Raw genomic sequence first — 22,326 nt, 5'->3', positions numbered from 1 at the left:
GCAGAGGTTGGTGATGAAAAAACAAACGGAGACAAACAGCAGAAAGCTGTTTCCTACTGCCCTCTAACGCAGCCTCTTCGCAAGACCAGAAGCTTTCAGCGCAGCCTCACAGGCACAGCGAACCCATAGCAGAGGCTTCAGTAGCTTCATTTCACAGTGCCTAAGTCAGCCAGGGGTGCATGTTCTCCAGAGTTCTCACAGAAACCTTGTTTTCAAGGCAGCCTCACACTGAGGCAGCCACAGCCTGAAACGGTCACTTGAGCAGATGTGAGTTTCTGTGCACTCGGGTGTTAATTGTGGAAGCTGCAGGTCCCCGAGTTTGCTTTGTGGCTTGACCACTTCAGGGCTAATAAGCATTTTTCAGTTTTAGGAGCATCTACAAAATGTGCGTAGTCCATACACGCTGCTACTTTTCTGAGCATCTCTTTTTTGGCTGCCCATACCTAAACCAGCTATCTTATAACACAGTTAGTGAGCTACCAGTGTACACATATGAGAACGCCTTCATCATTAAACATAGATAAACTCCCTAGAAAAAAGCCAAACTGTTACTTTCCGTTTTGGGTAAGACTGAGCATCCCCCTTTCGTACAAGTTGCTACAGTCTTTTCTTGTTTGCCCCAGCATCTAGGGAGCCCACTCCAGGAGATGACCCGTGCTGTCTATGAAGACCAGCATGTTTTTAGGGAGAAGTATAAATGAGGAAGATGTTTCCTCTGAAACCGGGCACCCTTCAGTGAGCAACCCAAGGCTTCAGCTACTCTATGGGAAAGGAAAAGGCAGAGCAACTGGCAGGGGCCAGGTCACCTCTGCCAGTCCTGCAGAGCAAAGGAGACCTCTCCAGCACAAGCGAGGCACAGCACAGGAACAGCTGGGGATCGGGTGCCCCACGGCTGTGCCAGACAGGCAGCAGAGGCAGCGCCTTCCCCATCAGCTGAGTCCACTGCAATTCCCAGGGCCTCACCCCGCAAATCCCCCAGCCCAGAGCTTACCCCATCGGACCCAAAGGCACTGCTCCTGTTTTGCATTTGGTCCCACTGCTCGTGCCCGTTGTCCTGCCTGCTTCCACTTCTCCCACTGCCCCGCCCCGTGGGGGTACACAGCATGCACCCCCATCCTTTGCATCCTCCTCCTCCCTACTGGATGGCTGCACCTACTCACCCAGGAACTGCACGGTGAAGTAGCACGCCTCCATCAGCAAGGTCCAGCGGATGATGACTTTTTCAGCCGTGTAAAGGGCATTCCACATGATGAGTGAGATACCTGCGGAGGGCCAGCAGAAAGCCTGAGGGCCAGTGGGGATCCCCGGGAAGGGGCAGCCCACCCGCCTGCTCCCAGGTGAACCATTCTGGCCTCCCGTGGGAGGATGGAGGGAAGCAGTTCTGCAGGCAGCTTCGTTCCCGTCGGCTGCCGCATTTCCAGCGATCCCCGCGAGGTGCTGCTGCAGGCTGCGGGAAGGAGCCGGGGCATCCAATCATAGAATCATTTCGGTTGGAAGAGACCTTTAAGATCATCAAGTTCAGCATCCCCCCCATTCAACAGCCTGCCCTCAGCCTCCCCTCAGCAAAAAAACCCATAGCTCGCAAGCACCTGCCGGCCCTTTGATGCTGGGCACCTCGCAGGGTGCTAGCCCCAAAGAGGAACCTGGATGGGCACCCAGAAGGCGCAGTCCCTGCAGCCTGGGAGCACGGCACCACAGGGTGCAAAGCTACACAAACCCCGTGCAATTCCTCTGCTCATTTTCTTTTCCAGGCCATTTCTCTAAGCTCCCCTCAACTTCTTGTCCTTTTGTCCCCTGGCTTTTGGGCCCCTCCTGAGATGCCACTGCTTGCCCCTTCTCTCCTCCCACTCACTCCCACGAGGGTCTGGCCCCAGCCCACCTACAACCTCCCTTTGCTGGGGCACTTGGAATACTCTCCCAGGTATTTAGAGCATGCATAGCCCTTCTTACCTTACCTGCAGCAAGCCTGAGCCATCACTAGGAAAAAGCAGCAGAAGCTGAGCTTTTCAAAATACCCCTAAAACAATTTCTTTGCTAACAGCAGATGCCCCAGGTACAGCGGCACAGCACTCACTGAGGAGGGCTCCTCCATAGAGCCGGATGGGCGTCTTGCTGCTGCTCACCGATTCCTCATCAAAGATGGCATCGTAGAGCTGGTCAGGGAAAGTGAGGGCCTGGCAGAGGCAAGGGAAGAGACTCAGCAGCCTGCACTGGCCAGAGCCATCAAAACAAGCCTGCTCAGGCAGCAGCGCTGCGACATCATGCTTTTATGGGATTGGAGCTGCTGGCCAGGAAATTGGAAATTAAGGAGGCGCAAGAAGTATCAGCCCGTCAGCTACTGGCTTCACGGCCGCCTTCTGTGGCCAAGGCTGCGGTGCCGTGTGTGGTTTATGACCCTGCTAATGAAGACAGACTCTGGCGATGGGAACAAACTGCCAAGGACACTGCTGGCAAAGCCCATTACAGAGACACAGTGAGGGCAAAGACCTCATAAGAGAAAGCGGCGGCAGCTGCTAGGAGGGGGATAAGTGCCGGGGAGCCATGCTGGGGCACCCCTTCAGCAGCCGGGAGCTGGCGGTGCCCGGGACCACGTCCCTCACTTACCATGATGGCGACCCCAGAAAACATGATGGCGGAAACCAGCTGCCAGACCCTGCATGGGAGGGAAGACAGAGGACCCGGCATGAGCACGGGGGCAATCCCATCACTCACACTTCACAAAGCATTACTGGCTGTTTGCTCAGTCACCAGCCTTCGTCCTTCCCATTCGCACAACTGAGGCAGCCAGAAGCCTCTCGCGGGAGGACTCAAGTCCCCACACCTCCCTAGCTCCAGCCTCAGCACGCAGACCGGCCTCGCTGGCGAGACAGAGCCGAAACCCCCCTCACCCAAGGGGAGGAGGGAAGTGACACTGCCAAGTGGACAGCACAGAGGGGGTCCCTCCCACAGGACTCACCACCCTGTCACACATGAGACCAGAAGCTCCTTCAGCCCCGTGGTTTCCAACACCTGCTGTGGGACAAGAGCTTGAGGGTCTCAGGCTGATGGGGGAAGAAAGCAGAGCTGGTCTGGTCCCACAGCAGGCAGCAATGCTGGCACAGCAGTAGAGCTGGTGTCAACAGCCAGAGCTGGCAGGGATGCAGTGACCGAGGCCCCTCAGATGACCTAGCTCCAGGGGGGCCCAATATCTTACCTGAGCCCCAGTGGTTCCCGGACAGCAAACTTGATTTCATTTCCCAGTACCTGGCTAATCTGAAATTCAAACAAAAGACACAAGATGACTGAGCAGACCCTTCCCCAACCTTTAGGCAGTATTTGCCAGCCCAAAACCACACACCTAACCCCATATGGGAGCTCATCTCTAAGGGGGCTGGAATGAGGGCGAGGACAAGGGATCCATCTGTGACCCTGTGGTCCGATCTCTTGCTGAAGGCTGTCCTGATTTCCATCAGGAGCTGCAGCCTCTACTGCTCCCTTACTGGGATCAGCCACCTGCAGCGTGGGGCAGGGGCAGGGTCAACATTAACTCTTGTCTTCTCTTACCTATATAAGTAGGGAACTACCTCCTCCCACACACCACCTGCGCATCACATCCCAATGGAGCACAGGCATCAACAGAGCCCTTGGGGTGTCACAGCATCCCTCTGGCTCTGGCATTCGCACTGCCCAGAGCGATACCCAGCCGTGACCACCTCAAGCCACACAGACAAGAAGGCTACACAGACCAGCAACATGGAAAGGTACTGGGGGAGCGCTTTTAGGTGCGGAGAGCTCTTGGAGAGCTCTGTGCTGCTCCCCACATTGCAAGTAAGAGCTGGGCAGTGCCCTGCCAGCAAGTTTTCCAGGGCACGTCTGGGACAGGGCTCCTGTGGGACTCACACGTGTCCTCCAGCTCCGGTATTTCACTGAAACAGGTTTCTTTGCAATTCAAACCCCTTCTGAGAGGTACTGCTTAAATTACTGCTCCAATGTCCAGGCCACTGGCTGGTGGGCATTGGCGGCATCATGGTCCTATGACACCAGCTCTAAGCTAGCTCACTGGTGTCTTGGCTATACAGTTTCAGGAACAGATTAAAGCAGCTTGAGGGCAGAGCTCACCCCATTACCACAGAAAGCCATTCCTGTGCACTTAGCAGGTGGCATGGCCCATTGCTGCTCAAAGGCAGCACTGCTTGTCCCACCACAGCTTCCACCCTGCCCTTTACAGGAGCCCCATGGAGCTGGGAGACCTGTTTTTGCCGAAGAAGTTGCAGAGGTTAGATGCTAAAAAGAGAAGACAGAAGACATACCACCTCAGTTTCCCAGGGAGAAGGTCTCCTTCCCATCATTACTGCACGCAGGCTTCCCTCTCCCCTGACCTTACCTTTGAGCGATGGACTTCACCATCATCGTCCTCCCCGCCAACACCCAGGATCTTGCGTGTCTTCAGCCTGCTCACCAGGTCAGTCTGGCTGTGCTTCTTCATCAGCGGCGGGGGCTGCTTTGCCGCCATGGTGGTGGCTCCCCACGACCAAGCCCTCACTGGTGAGGTGGCACAAAGCAGGCACAGGAAGTGGCTCCACTGTCACGTGCAATGTCACAAGGTTCAAGAAAAAAAGAAAACCAATGACTGTCACAAAATCTTCCTGTTAGGCCAGCAGACAGCTCCTCATCGTCCCAGGGCAGGGAGCCCTGATAGCGGGGCTGGCCCTGGCTACAGGTGGCTCATCTCAGGGTGATCCTGCCGTCATTGGCATCTGCCAAGGGGGGGGAAGGGGAAAAAAAATAAATCAGAGTAGTGTGGCTTTAGCATGAGCATTTAGCTATAAATGCTTTTGACCTACAAACCATAATCTAGCCTATTTCAGCAAGAAATACCCAACAGTACCTCTTTGCCATTTCCCAGATTACGGGAATTACAGTCATTGAGTGATGCTTTGCCTTTTGCCTTTCTCCATGCCATACATCACACCCTTCAGCTGCCATTTCAGGCCAAATACCGCAAAAGTCTCAGGTATCTATTTGTGTCCCCCCACCAGATGCTGCAGACCCCAAGCTGTGCCAAACACACCTGCCCTTGAAAACAAGGAGCCAGAGACTTTCCTTAAGGATACGTTGTTTTCTGGGAAATGGAACCTGATAGCAAATAGAAACTACAGATACTATCTGGGATAAGAAAGAACAAGACAAAGATAACTGATAGAAGCTATGGTGGAAAAGATAACTTCTGCCTTGGCATGGTAGTATAAAGGTAGGAGTGTCAAGAGTCCCACGAAATCATCCTACATCACCCTGCAACCATAAAACCCTGCAAACCCTCAGTTAGGAAAGCCTTTTCCTCCAATTTGTCTTCATTTCACCTTGGTTCAGCTGAACACAAACATGTTTTTTCAATTTGCCACTTCGCCCTCCCAGATAGCCACCAACACACCCCCGCTGGCACTAGGCACAGCTAACCCGGCCCAAGCAAGCGCAGGCACCAGCAGTCCATTGCCCCAGCTGAGCCCTCCCACGGCTGCCCCAGGAGGAGACGACTCACAGTCACATCTAAAGACTTCACGAGTCTTCAGGGAGTAATGAAACGAGGTGCCGGTTATTTTGGCATGGTGCATGCAAGTGCTGTCCCGCTGCTTTGTGAGGGATTTCCCTCTTGCAGGAAAACCCTTCCCTGTGGTTGTCCAGGCACGAGTGGACAGTCATGCCTGTGAGTGCCCAACACAACCCTTTCTGTAAGGCAAAGCTCAGAGGTCTTGCTGGGGCAGTGCAAAGGCTGAGTCCTGTGATAAAGGGTTTAATAAGACCCTTTCGGCAGACCACAGGCAAAATGCTTTTCAGGGAGCCAGTTCAGCTACGCACAGCTTTGCAGGTGCTCCTTTTGGATTGCAGTGGGGTTGTTTCAGTTGTGGTTTTTTGCTCTTATTCCACTGACTAAGCCCAGAGGCAGCACAGACCCAGATACATCTGCCAGGTCTAGAAATATTTGCAAACTGGGACAACAGAAAACAACCACTCAGGGAGGAAGGTGGAAGCTGTATACTCATGCCTACACTCAAGCACATGGCAAGCAGCTCAAAAGGTGGCTGCTAGTAGAGAAGTTTGGAAGATTTACCATGTCTGGAGTTTGCTGATCCAAATTGTCACAGTAATTTGTGTGTACTCCGGTCTAAATAATCTGCACACAAAATCCACCTCAAAGCCAGAGTGATGTGTCAAAATAAAAGCTTGACCTCTTTTTAATTCACTACAGTTTCTTCAGTACTTTCTGCTCCTGGCAGATCCAGACTCACAAGGTTGGATGCTGAGTGGTTTCCCATCAGAACAGCACTGCTGCTAAAACCAGAGAAGACCTGTTGCTGTGGTATTTTTAGCCCTATCTTCTGCTCCAAGCTATCCAGCCCAATTCTGAAGCAACACCCCTCCGCTGAATGCTCCTCTCTCTCATGCTGAGCCTCAGGACCACTCTGAGGCCATCCCACATCCCTCATCTGGCCCAACACAGCTCCTGGGGCACAGGGAGGACAGTCCCAAGTAAAGGGCTGGTGCTTGGTGCCCCAGGTATGCCGCGCCATCAGGAGGACCCTCACACCCCTGTAAAGGCACTAGGTACCTATTCAGCAGCTCCCCCTCCCCTGCATGCTTTGGTGGGGAGCAAAGCAAAGTCCACAAAGACTTGTCAGCTGAGGGAAAAGTCTGGCAGAGGGTTTGAGCAGCAGCGTCCTACTGGCCCTGTGCCACCAAAGCCCTCTCCAGGGCTGAGAGGCCTGAGGCTTGCTGGCCTTGACAGGACTTGCGGTACTGATCCTGCTGGCCACACCAGCCTGGCACCTCTGGATGCTTCTTGGTTCCTTGCCAGGGAAAGCCTGCTGCCCATGCCTCCTGCTCTATCCTCACAGTCTGAAGAGGCAGAGGAACGGAAGATGGGATGGGGAAAAAAAAAGACACACCCCCCCCCCCCCAACATCTTCATATCTAGAGTATCTCTCCTGAGGGCAAGAAGCAAAGGAAGGTAATGGGGGGTTGAGGGAAGGACGCTGTGACTCACCAATGAAGACAGCAATGAACAGCTCTGATTAGAGTTAGTTTTGCAACTCTGACCACAGGCCAAAAGATCAAAATTTGCCTTCATCACTCACCTTGCCAGTTGCTTTCAGGGCAGGAGTTAGTGGAAAATTATTCACATCACCGTTAGCACTGCTATCCCATTAAATATTTCCACTAATTTGTGGTAAACCACTGGCCAAGAGACAGGACAACACAGGCCAGATACAAATGCTAATGAAACAATCAGAAAGGCCATTCTGGTACATAAAACCATACTGCTACCATGCTACACGCAGCTACAGCATGGCCCTGCAGCCAGTCCTATGTCTCACAACCCACATCTTCCAGAGAAAGAGCCAACCTAATGAATACTGAATATTAATGAATGAGCTAATGAATGCATTAGCACTAATTCAACAGCATTCAGATAGAAGATGAAGATTTAGAAATGTTATACTTACATTAATGTATCCTGACACAATGACAATTTAGAGGATGTTTTTTATTAGCCTGTGCATTTTCAAAGGGAAACCTCCACCTCCTCCTCCTGCAATTCTTTCCTCCTTAATCCTTTTTCTAAGCATCCCAGGGGCTGCGCAGATCAGTCGCCATAAACAGGCAATTCCCACTCCCTGCCACAGCTCTCAGTGATGGGCAGTGCCTATGTGCAGCTGAAAGAGGGGTTTTTTTCCTCCAAAATCCCTTTTCTTCACAGACTCCTTTCAGTATGTGTTCCCTCGCTCAGCTGTTCAGCATACTGCACTCAATTTTGATAGCTACTGCTTAGTGGTGCAAAGAAACCTCACTGGTGCCATGCTAATGATAGCTCAATCTCCCCACCTCCACAGCTCTTCCCCCAGCATCTCCGTTTCCCTCCCAGCGTCTGGAGAGCAGAGGAGCTCTGCAGCGCAGGAGAGAGGAGACTCAACCGTACACGCGATGATGCTGCTGCAGCAGCCAGAGCTGCGCACCCATCGGGGGAGGCACACGGTACTGCGAGGGGGAACCAGACCTCATTCCTGCAAGCACCTGAAGTTGACTGCCTACAGCTTCGGCAAGCCACTGCCAAGCAGCTGATGGGTGGTATCCTGCCCACCTGCAAGGACACTGCTCCCCAGGGGCCCTAGGGACAGGGCTGATGCCTACTGCTAAGTGGGATGTTGTTTCAGTGGCACTACCATCCATGGTGCAGCCTTTTACCTGACAAAACAGTGCTGCTCGAATTAAAGGAGTGGTACTACAGTAACTCTCACTCCAAGAGTTTGATGGCACTTCCAATTTGCAAACAGAGGAAAAGAAAATGAACTGGTTTCAAGGCAGGATAAGGAGTGAAAGGTTTGTATGTCTAAGCTGGCCACACGTTTGTTCAGCTCTTACCATGTGCAGGCCAGGGAGAGGACCCTTGCTATCCTGTTATAGATTTCCTAAGTCAATACGCCTGAGACAACATCTTGAGCCCACCTTGATTTGTTATGCCTGAATTAACCAAGAAGGTGCAGCAGATGTATGCCCTTTGTAACAGCCTAACAAGGCACTTGCCATGCCTAAGCATCTTTCATGGACAACAGGTTGAGAACCACTAGTAAGTATGAAGCAGCAGCACTATCCCTTTACAATATTAGTGTTCCCCAGGAGCATCCTGGCAAAGCCCAGGGGAGTTCTCCAGTGCTGCAGCAACACAAAGGTGTCCATACATGAAAAGAGCACCCAGAGCAGCAGCTGCACCATACTCTGCTCTCACACCCAGACTGCTGCCCACAGCATTTATTTCTCTTGTGTGGGCCCAGAAGCCATAATGCAATTGTCCATCCAGCTCTTCTGCTGTTTCTCCAGACTCTGGTGGTCCTGCCTCTTTTCTGGTAAGGACAGTGCCAGGTCCATAGCAACTGCTTTGGATGACCCCATACCTACAGTATGAGACAGTGAGAAAGACTGAGCTCAAACACACGGGCAGGGCAACAAGAGGCAGTGGATGCACAGGTCAGCACAGTCATACAAGAGCAAGATCAGCCAGAAAGGGAAAGGTAACCCTCCACATATAATTTTCAAGCAGACAGCCAAGTCTTCCCTCTTCTTGTCCACAAGGCTCATTAACAAACTATCTCAGTGTCTCACAGCCTCACCTTCCTGTAGCCCTGCACCTTCAGGACAGATGATATCCCCACTTTGAAAGTACAAGTAGATTAAGGACAGGACAGGATCCACAGACGTACTAAGTACCTTGGCACTTACAAACATTAGGCTGTTGCCCAGTCAAGTAGGATTTAAGACTCCCCCCTGCCCCCGAAGGCTCAGTCCGCTCACTTTTACATGCATAAAATTTCTTGGTAACCAACCTCAGATACTTCAAGACTCTGAAATCCCAAGGGATGAGGCAAATCCCCTGTGTCTAACTGAACACCACACCTGAGAGCCACCAAGCAACTTTGTGTGTCTTATCCAAACAGTCTAATAAAAGTTTCCCTAGGAAGCCCACGGTGGAGGAGATCCCAAGCCAGAACTCCCCATGTAACTACCAAGGTACAGCTACATTCATGCTGTATTTCAACAACTGCACATCCCAAACCCACAGCGATTGAACCAGTTCCCTGCCTAGATTTCTATCAAGAGCAGATATTTAGATGATTAGGACCCTCTCTGCCACCAGCCAGCCGTGACAGTCCATCACTATCCCCATCTCACAGTGGATGTCTTCCATGTCAGCTGCAGCACACAGCTTTGCACACTCTGGGCTAGCAACGCATTTAAAACCAATAATGGAATAATTTGCATTTTTTTCTGGGAAGAATATAGGGCTACCCATGCCTTGCACTAGGAGTGTTAAGTTCTCTACCCTAAAGAAGAGAAACTCTCCCAAAGCAGTTTCTGCAGGTCAGAAATCCTCAGATACCTGCAGGGAATGAAACTTGATCAAGCCAAAAATAACCTGATGCTCAGGCAGTAAAAAGAATTAGCACTCAGCCACCACAGCAGCATAATGCAACTGCTGCTCCCACTCAGTCCAGCACAGTCTGTACACCTAAGCAACAGGGGTACTTCAAATTTCTCACCTGTAACAAGCCAGGTATATAGGACTCCCTTCCAACATAAATACCAGCCCTTTCAGCACAAAAGGCTCTTTGCAACACTAGCAGGACACATCTCTTGCCAGAGGTTCATCCCCAACTCTGCCCCAGCCCTGATGCTTCCTTAAGCAGCTCTAACAGGCACAGGGACACTGCATCCCCCCTAGGGAAAATGTACAAACCTAAACAGTAGGTCTCCTGCTCCTACACATGATGAAAACACAAAGCAAAATCTTTAGGTCAAAGGGTATCTTCGATGAGTGCCTCCAAGATCCTCTTACAGACAAAACCCAAACGACCCGTGATGCACAAAAAGTCACCTCGGGCATGTCCAAAGCTCACCCTGCGGGTTAGATGTGCCCCACGGCCACATGCGCTCCAACAGTGTTTGTGGGTGGTGCAGTGCTGCCCACGGCCACAGAACCTGTACCTACAGCAATCACCAAAGCAACCGATAGAGCCAGCATCGCCACTCAGCAGGGGACAATGAGACTCTGCAGCCTGCCAGGGAGGTAAGAGTTAATTTGTGCTGCTTAGTCTGTTACCACAGCAGGCAGAAAAGGACATCCAAAGCTTGCACAGCCTTTCCTAAGCATCCTGAACTCTCCCCTCTGCCTGTGTTAGGGCTGCATCCCTGGGCATGCTCAGCCCCTGCACCCTCCTGCCCGCTGCTCTCCTGCAGCCCTGGCTCTCCAGCTTCTGCTTGAAAGGTCCCCAAGGCCATAAAAATCACCCTGCCCCGAGAAGCACTGGTATTGGGGGGCAAGCTATAGCATCTGGGAGGTATGGCCCAGCTCAAGGATTTTATTGCCCAGAGGTTTCAAATTTCCTTCTGCAGAGACCACAGTCAAGTTTCTTTCCATGTCACAGGATGAGTTACATTGCAATCAAAACTCACAAAATGCTTGTTTTCCCCAGAATAAGATAAAAAACCCCTGTTGCTCTACTAGTTTCTCAACGGGGAGTTGTGATTAAACACAGCAACCACATTGCTGCCAGCCTGCTAACCATCACCTGCAACAATGCACCAACCCCTCCATGGTGAGCCAGGGCACCCAGGCTTCACCTCAGGGGAGCAATGCTTGTTTGCCCCTTGCAGCAGCTCGTAGGGCAGCTTGTGACACACTGAACATGCTCAGTTCCCAACATGGGGGACAAACAGACTTCATGTTCTGTCCATCATACACATGCACGCTCATCCCCCCAAGTACAAGCTTGGCCACACTACCCTGTTTTCTCCAGCAGCCCATCCTTTGCTGCCAAGGAGTGTTTTGGCTGCAGATAAATCTGCTGCTTCAGTGGCTCCCATCTGTATTATTTACATAAGAGTCCATCCCCTTCATCATCATCCTCCCTGCTGCCGAGGCTCTCAGCCTGGCTGGCCACTGCAATCCATCACCTCAGAGCTGCCCTTGCTCTCCCTGATACCTCCAGCAACTGCATCCCAGCTCCACTCTGCAGCCACCACCCAGCCCCTCATGGTCACCATGGATGGCCGCCACCGAGCAGTTAAGTTTCCCACGGAGCTGGGAGGATGAAGAGAGAGGGAAATAAGATGTATTGGGATTGGGTGCTGTTTTTCTTTAAGGGCATTAAAAAAGAATTCCTCTTTGATTTCCCAGCTGTCTTAGACAGGTGTTTGTGGGAGAGAGTCCCAGAAGCTTAGCGGTCCATCTGTCCTGCAGATTATTTCAACAGAGATGCATTAAAAGGAAAAATAAAACCCATATGCACGCACACACAAAACCACCAAAAAACAAGTAAATCAACCCTTGCTACTGGAAAAGAGCAGCCTTAAAAAGCCAGGAGAGCCCTTCAACCAAACAAGGTAATACAGGTCAGTTTTACAGAAAATCTGATGCAACTCTGTATTTCATCTCTGCCTTACACCTGAGACACGGCACAGGCTCAAAGCAACTCCATGGAAAGTAGCCGTGGGACCAAACACAGGCTGCTTACCCATGACACCGCTGAATACTGGAGCATCACAGTAAAACAGGGCTTCTTGGCACTTCTTCCCCAGACCATCTCAAACCTCTCCAGATTTTCTTTCCACTCTGCCCCCAAGCACCTGACACTTTCCTTTCACAAACCCTCCAGGAAGCCGGTGACCTTTGTGGCCAGCAATCCTCCATCTCTGTCCCTTTCCAGAACTCAAAAGAAAATTGTAAGAAATTACAGTCTGGAAGGTTCAGCCACACGCAAGCACACCCCTCTGTACACCGTCACCGAGATGGTGATTTCAAAGCCATTCTTGACAGATTCCCTTGCAAAAGAAGATGAACTACACGTCCAGCAACATTATTTCTCTATCTGCAGTCCAGAAACTTATCCAGCATAACGCAACTACTGCTATTTATAAACTATGATGTCTACAACCATGAAACAGAAGATGAAGTGGGCTGTGCACCCCAAAACCAGGTTCCCAACCTGTTTCATGCAGGGATTTGCAGCCCCAGCCTGAGAACAGCTGCTCAGGACACCCTGACACCATCAGAAGGTTTTCTTCCATTTTTGTAGAAAACAAAGAGTTCCTCTTCTCCCACAGCCTGTCATGATACCACCAGATGTGCAGTCTACGCACACACAAAGCGAGGGGGGGGGGGGGGAAGGGCAGACGAATAAATTTGCATTAAGCAAGGAGATTGCCTTTTGGTCTAGCCAGGATATTTCCTGAGTCCCAGGCACGTAGGCACTCACAGGATTCACACCTCTCATTGTGCAAGCAGTAAAGTTTGCTTCTACGACACAGAAATCCTGTAAATCAGGCCTGATATGAAATGGCCCAGGTGACCATCAGTCAACAGCTGACTTGTCACCAACCCTATGTTATAGGCTATTTTCCATATCCAATGGTTATATCCCCATCCTGTAAAAGCATATTATTTATAGAAATATATAGTTAATAATACAAAGTATATTAATAAATCAAGTATATACGAGAGATATATATATATATATTTAAAAGATAGTTTGATTTGTGTGGAGTTGTGTGGAGTGAGCACTGCTCCACAGTGATGATCTCTTTACACTGGTTAGTAAAGACAAACCAGGCTGCCAGACCAGAGAGTTTTGGCATTCACCTATATTTCAGTCTCAGGGGAGAGAGGAGCCACAGGGAGCAGCCGGTCCCAGACTCTCTGCTGGTAGATGTCAGGAAGAGCCTTGGTTCCTGCTTCTAGGTTAACCATTTACTGCCCTAGAAACCAGTACTACCTTTCACAGAATCATAGGATTGTTTGGGTCTTTGGGTCAGAAGGGACCTTAAAGATCATCTATTTCCAACACCACACCACCCCCCCGCCTCTCCACCACGGGCAGGGACACCTTCCACTAGATCAGGTTGCTCAAAGCCCCATCCAGCCTGGCCTGGAACACTGCCGGGGATGGGGCATCCACAGCTGCTCTGGGCAGCCTGTTCCAGTACCTCAGCACCCTCACAGTCAAGAATTTCCTCCTTATATCTAATCTAAATCCACCCTCTTTCAGCTTAAAGCCATTCCCCCTTGTCCTATCACTACATGCCCTTGTAAAACATCCCTCTCCAGCTTTCTTGTCGACCCCTTTAGATACTGGAAAGCTGCTGTAAGGTCTCCCTGAGGGCCCTTCTCTTCTCCAGGCTGAAGAATCCCAACTCTCTCAGCCTGTCTTCACAGGAGAGGGGATCCAGCCCTCTGGCTAACTTCACAGCCCTCCTCTGGACCCACTCCAACAGGTCCGTGTCCTCCTCATACTGGGGGCTCCGGAGATTAATTACAACTCTCCCATCTCTCATCCCTGCACTACCAGCCTACAGACCACTCGGACCCATCACTGCCACTTGGGAACACATCCTCACATCCTCCCAAAAGATTTTGCCAATATTAAGCCCTGCTCATTTGCATGCAGTTACAGCTCCAGGTTTATCACTCCCTTATGGCTCCTAAGACTTGAAATAAGCACAGACATGCAGACAGGCTCTGGAAGTTGCTTAGCAAAAACACGATGGAGAAGGCCTCCCAACAACACACATACTACAACTACTTGGTAGCTTATCCCCAAGTGGCAAAAATCTCTGACACCTTAGTGGTTTCTATAGCAACAGGTTAATGCTACGAATGTTAGATGCAAAATTCCCCGTGCTGGGCAAACAGAAGCTAGGAGGACAGATTTAGAAGAGGGAAACTTCTAAATAGCTGCTGACAGGGCTAGCACAGGCTCTGCTAATTCACAAGGGGGTGGTGAAACAATGTAAAAGAAATTCCTAGCAACCAGCTAGTGGGGCAGCATGTGGACCATGGAGACATGTCTAGGGAGCACCAGCCCCCAGCATCCCCCAGAACAAGGAGGAGCCACAAATATCTCTCTCTCCTGAAACAAAGCACTTGGAAGTGAACCCAGCTGTTTTCAGGAACAGAATTACAGTCCAGCATACAGGGTAGGAAGCCTGAAATTAGAGTATAGGTTTGGTAGTGCTGCTGCCCCTCCATGCAACCAAGAAAGAGTCATTTAACCTCTCAGACCTCCGTTTTCCCAGTTGTCTTTGAAAATTAAACCTACTGCCCAAGTTCCCTTGGCTCATGCTCAGCAGGTATAACATTTCAGAGGTCACTGCCCAGACACCATACCCCACCAGTGCCAGCTGCCTGCTTGTGATACAGCACGCTGCTGAGGAAGGCTACGGACTCCTGTGCAGCACTCTGTTCATTACACATGAAGTGTCAGCGGCAGGAATGCCCTTCCGAGACTGAGTAACAACCAGCTTAGCATGACATCAATTTTTTCCTGTCTTCATTCCTTGCTGGCAGGAGAAAGCACTGTGGAAACCTTGGGGTAAACCTCACATCAATACCACTTTCACATACACCAGAAGCTCTCAGAAGATCCTCCTGGTCAGATTAAACCCATGCGTAAAACCAAAGCAGCCACAGATCAGTGCGGTGCTGTGCAGGGCAGGAGGGCAGAGGGGAGCCCACTGCACTACCACGAAGTGATCATTCTTGCCAGTGTGGTTGTCAAACAGTCCTGAAGAACCCACAGGCTTTCCCCACAAATGCCACCCTCGCTCCCCTGGGAGCTCACACCAACCTGACTTTGCTTTTATTTGCTGCTGAGTCGGGGGAAAACACTCTGCATGCACGCGTGTGTGTGCACACATTTGTTTATGCATGAGCTGTCAACCCTGAATTATGCACAGATCAACAAGGCTCTTTGAATTCCCCCACTGTGAAGTGTGTGACATTTAATCTCAGCTTTCCTTTTGGATTTCATAATGTGCATTATCAGCAATGGGTATTCAGCACACAAGTACCCTTTAGAAAGCTTTCATCAGAAAAGGGAAATAATAAAAAGACGACTGAAAAAGACAATGCCTCTGATGTGCCAGAGGTTCTCCAGCTTCCGCAAGAGGCCAGTGTATGTGTACTGTGAGGATCACACACAGTCTGTCCCCAGCCCAGATAAAAGCATTTCACAGGTGGAGAGAGTGGGGTTTGGAAGCATCAAATATAACATGATCCTGTCGCTCTCCTCACTCCCTCTTTTTGGCTCTCTGGGAAATAGACAGGGTGAGCCATCCCCCAGAGGTGTCTATTTTAGGACAGGATGCATCATCTGCAATGGCTTACCTCTTTCCACAGACACCACAGGAGGAACCTACGAGATGAGTGAGACTAGGTTTTTGATTGCTTTTATATGGACAGACAAGTTATTCTTGATCCTTGCAGTCAGTTTTTCACTACCCAATCCTAGGCAAACACCACATCACTTTTGTCCATGTCACAGGATGGAGTCACACTTCGGGATTTTAAAAAAACTAGACAACAACCTGCAAGGAAAGGGGTTCCTTTCTCTTCTGCTGGGCACGGAGAAGCTACATCCTAAGTAGCTCTTATCAGTCACAGCTAAAGAGAATGCACATCAGCCTAAGGAACTAAAGAAAGATTTCTCTTTTTATAGTAGAGGGGAGACAAAGGGGTGGATGCCAGCATGTGACATCAATAGCCTTGGTGACAGGGGATATCTGAGAAAAACCAAGAGGTCCCACAGTCGAGGAGCTCTTTTCCCATCTCACCTGGCACATGTGAGAGAAGTCTTAGGAAAGAAAAGATAATGGTAGTACTGACTAGTCCTTCTCTCTACCTTCGTTTGCTTCCTCTACTCGGGAACAAGGAGGCAATGGGGACATCCAGGAAGCCAAATGCTAGTGGCACCAGCACTGACAAATCAGGATTTCATGTAACCACGGAAAACGCAGTTGCCAGATGTCCCATCTCTACTATCAAGGGTTGTTTAAGCATCTTCTTTTGTTTCTACAATTTTAAGTTTCAGATACTTGGATACAACAAGCTTCAGTAACATCAGCATCACTTAACAGCAGCATGTGTGTACACACACACACATAGTGCTTCGCTGCTGTGTGTGTACATATACACACATCTCTATCAGCAAGGACACAGCACAGCCTCCTGCTTAGAAGAGCTCATGACATAGAAGCGTCAGGTTTTAGTCAACACTTTCCGCATTACTTTACCTGTAATGTCATTCCCATGCAGCAGTGACTCTGGTGGAGGTTGCAGCCTGATCTTTCTCCCCCATGTTCTTTGCAAGTGCCAAAGACAGACACTTGGTTTGCATGGTGATGTGGTGCAGGGAATAAATTGGCTGTAGGAGATAAGCTCAACTGCTTTATCCTTCCACCATCCGTCAACCCTCAATGCATCCTACTTGTCCAGATATTTAAACAGTGGACATTTGACACAGTTCATGGAAGGGAGTTGTTGAACTCATGATGTACAGTATCTGGGTTTTTGCCAACAGACAAGGCAAGAACACATTCATACACCCCGATGAACAAATGGTTGCACTGGGCAGGGCAATGGGGGACAAGGGTGGGAAGATGCACTATAGGTGCCTGCCTATAGCAGGTGCAGAAGCACACCAGATCTGTGGCCAGCACTTACAGAGTCTCCATCAGCAATGCTGGCACTGAAGACTGCTAAATTTTACTCTCACTTACCAATGAAAACAACCTCAGATGTTCTAAATTCTTCAACCCTGTTTGGTGTAGCCTTTGACTCCTGGCAGACTTTCCACTTTCTGTGAAGCAATCTTTGGGCGCTCTATTGCTATTAATCAGCTTCTACAGTAACTTTTCTATGTAGGCCACAGAGAAAACTTTGGTGAAAAGCCAGTACCACCCAGCTCCTCTGGACTCAGTATTATACTTCTTGAGTTTCCCTCTCCCCTCGGCAAGGATGCAGCTTGCCTTTCTACCTCCTTGGAATACACTGAGCATTCACAATGAATGACATACCCGGCAGCTAAAATCAAATGTCCAACAGAAGGATTCAGAAGGACTTCAACCTATGGATCTTCAAGACACCTTGTTTCCTAAGAGAACAGCCTGCTTCCTGGAACTCCTTTACTGCTGCCAATATGGCCACCCATTTCCACAACATCCTCCTTCCTTAGGGCTCCATAGAGCGTGGCAGAGTGCCTGCACCCAGGCTGTGCCCATGCCATTGCCCATGTATCCCTCACAGCTTTGCAGCAACACGGTACAGGGGACCAGCAAGGCTACTGCCTAGAGGGGTGTATGCCCTGCACAGCCAGGCAGGATGAGACAGGAAAACTGAATTAAAGGCACCTTCTTGGCTGTAAGGAAGATGAATTAGGAAGAACAGCATGCACAGGCTGACCTTGGGAAACTGCCTGCTCTTTGTCACAGTCATTTGCATCTACAGCAGGCCGAGCTGTGAGCCCAAAAAGAGACTGCAGTGCCCAGCAAGGGCTGGAGTGATTTTAGGGCTGAGCAGTGGGATCCCTGAAATAACCTTTGTCAGCTGGAAAAGTCTTTCCGTGACCACAAACAACTGGATACCTGAGGTTTGCGTTTCACTCATAAGATGGCACTACTACAAAAGAGCATTTCTGCTGCCATCATGGGTTACTGAATGAACGCGTGCTCAGACAAAAACACCAGCTGAGTCACCCACAGAGTTTCCTGGTTGTGGGTTTTCTCTGTAGGTCTCTGGTTTGGCTGCTGACATGGCCTCAAACTGTTTACTTTCTCAACCCAGGCAGGGTAAGGCTAAAAACAAGAGAGCTGCAAGCCTTTGTGTGCTGCTCTGCCTGCACCTGCATTCCTCCTGCCCCTCTGCCAACCGGCAGTTGAAGTGCTGCCTGATTTTAATAAGAAAAGGACTGGTTTCCCTCCTGAACTCAGTGGCAGGCAGCTGCAAAGGGGACTACACACTAATCTCCCTAGAAAACACAGAATCCCTCCAGACAAATAATTAGGTTGCCGCTGGCCAGTATTATCTGACACTCCTTTGTGCACATCTCCCACTACATCAACTCATACTGCTAATATCACTCCCCAGGAGACTGGACTACTGAATCACTGTTTGATTTGTTTCTAACTGCTTTTCTCCACATGCTCTCCTTGGAGCCTTTCACTCAAATTATCCCAATCCAATCCCTGACAAACACTTCCAGGAAGCTCTGCAACAACAGAGCCAGATACCAGTCCCTATGCTCAGGCTTCTGATTTTGGCCCCATAGGTTCAAGAAGTGAGCATACAGTTTCTGACGACCATCATCAGCAGAAGCCTCTCACCTTTAGCACTAAACCTAGTGACTATTGTTTTGATCATTTCTCTGTTTTGGCAGATCTCTCCTCCCTCCTCCCCACAGCCACAGTGGCGGTCAGGATAAATCTGGGCTAGAGCTTTCTTACAGACTGTGGCTTTGGACATCCTTTGGGTCTTTGACTTTCCCCTGCAAGATGAGCTGTGTAAGGGTCCAGCCAAGGTCTGGTATAAATGAGTCCGGGACAGTCTAGGCAAGGATTTCCCCATCAAAACTAATGCACAAATGTGCTCAGTAAGTTCCTGTTTTGCATACAGAGGGACAGAAAGAAGCATACAGATTTAGCTAACAGAACACATACACACACCAGGATGAAGGCAAGAAATGTACCTACACTGCGAAACCCAGAGCAAAAGTTTGCCGCCGGGGTTTTATCAGAGCCCTGGGAGGCAGGGCCATAGGGCTCGCAGGCACTTCTGCGTGGCGGGTCATCCGGCAAGATCCTGCGCATCTCCCAGGCTCATTTTCTCCATCTGTTATCCAGGGGCAGCCACACTACACCAGCACCACAGATGGGCACTGAAACACACTGAGATACATTAACCCTTGCAGATGACACAGAGCTTCACAAACAGAAGGAAACCCAAGACAGCCAGAGTAATTTATCATTTTCCTTCATGTTGAAGCATCAGAATGTCTTTGCAAACATCTTTTTAGCATCCTGAGCAAGAAATCTTCAAACATGCAGTGAACTTGTACTAGCCTGCGATCTCCAGGACAGAACCAAACCTGTATCTTCCAAGGGAAGGCAGGAAGCAATGTGAATGGGGAACACCTTGTCACTTCTTAAGTGTTGGTTTTCCTGGTCTGGAGAAAGTCTCGAAGCATTTGGGGGCCAGCAATGGGTCTTTTCCTCCCAGGACTTGTTTTCACGTTCCTACATCAAAAATACAAAGCCCAGAATACCTCTTTCTATAAATAATGTCCCAATAGTGCCAAGGTCACCATGCTGTACCCCCTGGCGCCAGGCCAGAAGCAGAACATAAACAATTTCCACATCCTTCTGGTGTACGTGTGCTTCTTTTGCCTGTGCCAGGGGAAGGCTTGAAACCAAAAACGTAGCACCAGGAAGACAGGCACCCCCACTTCATGGTGTCATTGGCCTCTTCTCATTTTTGCCAGCCCAGAAGAGCCTCCAGCTCCAGCCAGGTCAATGTGCAGCCTCCTGGCCAGCCCCGTGGCAAGGCAGCCCATCATGCCTGAAGCAGGGCTGTAACAGTACTTAACAGTTCTTGTTTGAAATTTGGGTACTTATTGGATGAGGACCAAGCACATGCGTAGCAAGGAACATTTCATGATCCAAACAGCTCAACGTGATGCTTGTAACCAGTATGTGGAACCATCCCGCCCAGCCCCTACTATTAAACATTTTGACCTTCAGAGAGCTGCAGAACAAGCGAACACCAGCTGCAGACATACTCTGGGCATTTTGCACACTTCAGCACTCACTGCTCATTGAGAACAATAGAAAAACATTTCTCTTTGGATCAGGCCCCAGCCTCTAAGCTGCTCCAAATGGACAGAAAACCTCAGGGCAGAGCATCTCTGTGGTTTATTCTCCCACAGATCAATGGCCACCCCAAGCCCTGCCTTGATGTGGGTCTCTGGAGATGCTCTTGTGCTCACATCGCTCTAAAATAAATCCTCACTACAGTCCCACAAACAGAAGAAATCAATTTCCCATGAGACTGTACAGCAGACATTACCTTTTCAGCCTCCTGGTTGGGACAAACCACCTACCCAGAGAACTCTCTTGACTTTGCTCTACACAGCAGACAGAGAACAAAAAACAACGGACGCATTCTAAAGCAACCAAGTCTCACTCTTTCCAGCTGCCATCAGTACCCAGCCCATCTCTACTAAGGGCGCCCCTGGCTCATGGTGTCCCTTGCAAATGGCTGTACACATAGCAGGTGTATTTATGCAACGTAGCCAAGATATGGTTAGGGCTACTTGAGGTGCCCAGGCACCTTCATGCTGACTCTTAGGATCTTGTTTATTTTTGGTTTTCACCAAAACCTTTCTAAGAAGTCCTCCCGGGGGGACTCCCTGCATGAAGCATAATTATTATTTATTTGTTTAAAAAACATTTTCCTCTTCCGTAGGCCCTGAGCATCATTATTCAGCAGGCTCTGCTTTAGTGCAAACAGAGTTACTGAGCAAGTTATTTATGCCAAGTCCAGAATAGCCGGTGTTCTTGCATACTCTGTAGTATGTACTCATGTACTCATGGCTCAGCTGTACTGGTGGTAGCCCTAATGTCAACAAGGCTTTCGCTGCTGCTGGCATTTGTAACTCCTCCTCTGCAGGCAGAGGAGATTGATTAAATGGTACTTGTTTAATCACTTGCAGCTCGGGCTTTGCTGGCCCTGTCTCTCAGGCAGCTGCAAGAGAGACAGGGACATTGGTCAGGTAAGGGAAAGGCATGGTGGACTCCAACTCCAGGCAGTGCTGGGGCTGGGTAAGGAACAGTCACTGAGTAAGGTGCTGCTTCTTCCTCAGCCTAGTTTGCTCAGTCAGAGCTGTACTCACCTGGAAAGCCTAGACAAAGCAGTGCACCTGCTCAGCTGGGACAACTGACATCAGTGGACATCTAAGTATGCAGGGATGCGTGACTGCCTAGGCAGGGTATGCAGAGCCTGCTACAAGCTGCCTCACCTCTCCTCTCTCTGTGATGGCAGGGGCTCTGTCCCATCCCCTGGCTCCCTCCTCCAATGCAGCACTCATCCCATGCCCAGCCTAACCACCTCCCTGTCCCCCATGGCCAAGCCCTCCCTGCAGCCAGAGCTCCTCAGCACACCTTCAGGGCTGCATCCCATGGGAATGCAGCCATGCCAGCCCCCCTTGTTCCAACCCCAGGCACTGCTTAGCCATGAAGCCTGACCTCCCGGCGCACGCAATGGTCAAGACACAGCCTCCCCTTTCAGACACCTGAGGCACACATTGAGGGACCGTGGTCCTCCTGTGGCTCTTCCCGAGCAAGCAGAAAAGGATGGGCACTTTCAGGAAAGAAGCGACACGGGACCCCAGCCCTTGACTGGAGGAACAGCCTGAAGAAAGCCCTCGCCATCCCAGCCCAGGGACCCACCTGCACATCACCTCGCATGGCGACACGGCTACTGTGCCGTCCCGTGTCCCCCCCCCCCCCCCCCCCCCGCCTCCAGGTAACCTGCCACTCTCCCACCAGGATGCTCCACCACCTCCTCTTCCACCCATCCCTCCCGGACGGGACGGAGACGCTCCCACGGCAGCTGTGCGCAGCCAGCACAGGGGCTGCCCCCTCCCCTGCCGCCCTGCCCGTCCGACCGTCCGCCCGCCCCCCACCCCCGCTGAGGCCGGGGAGCCCCCCCGAGGGGACGCCCGGGGGGCCGGCGGCCGCAACGGGCTCCCGCGAAGCGCAGCCCGGCCCGGGTCCCGGCGGGGAAAGCGGCGGCGCGGCGGGAGGGACGCGCACGGTACTCACCGCCCTAGCGCACGTCCCGCCGGCGCCGGGGGCGGGTCCCGAGGGCTCGGCGCGGCTGCCCCATCGGCACGGCACGGCACGGCACAGCACAGCTCTCCGGGGGGGCGGCGGGGGCGGCCGGCCGGCGCCGCGCAGCCCTCAGCGGCC

At 50.9% G+C, this 22,326-nt stretch overlaps 1 protein-coding gene across 1 annotated transcript in view; it reads right to left on the bottom strand.

The window, feature by feature from the left end:
• Positions 1 to 22,326, bottom strand: part of TP53I11 (tumor protein p53 inducible protein 11) — a 26,224-nt gene extending 3,898 nt beyond the window's left edge. Inside the window, exons 1-6 of the mRNA XM_040600325.1 lie at positions 22,180 to 22,326; positions 4,364 to 4,736; positions 3,194 to 3,252; positions 2,605 to 2,653; positions 2,075 to 2,174; positions 1,161 to 1,262 (exon numbers count right to left, since the gene is read on the bottom strand). Coding sequence (XP_040456259.1) covers positions 1,161 to 1,262; positions 2,075 to 2,174; positions 2,605 to 2,653; positions 3,194 to 3,252; positions 4,364 to 4,492 — 439 coding nt within the window. The 5' untranslated portion in view covers positions 4,493 to 4,736; positions 22,180 to 22,326. The remainder of the gene's footprint in view (positions 1 to 1,160; positions 1,263 to 2,074; positions 2,175 to 2,604; positions 2,654 to 3,193; positions 3,253 to 4,363; positions 4,737 to 22,179) is intronic.

This window comes from Falco naumanni, chromosome 7 (assembly GCF_017639655.2).
Source record: "Falco naumanni isolate bFalNau1 chromosome 7, bFalNau1.pat, whole genome shotgun sequence".
In the NCBI taxonomy this organism is placed as follows: Eukaryota; Metazoa; Chordata; class Aves; order Falconiformes; family Falconidae; genus Falco; species Falco naumanni.
This window is presented reverse-complemented; position numbering and strand designations above follow the sequence as displayed.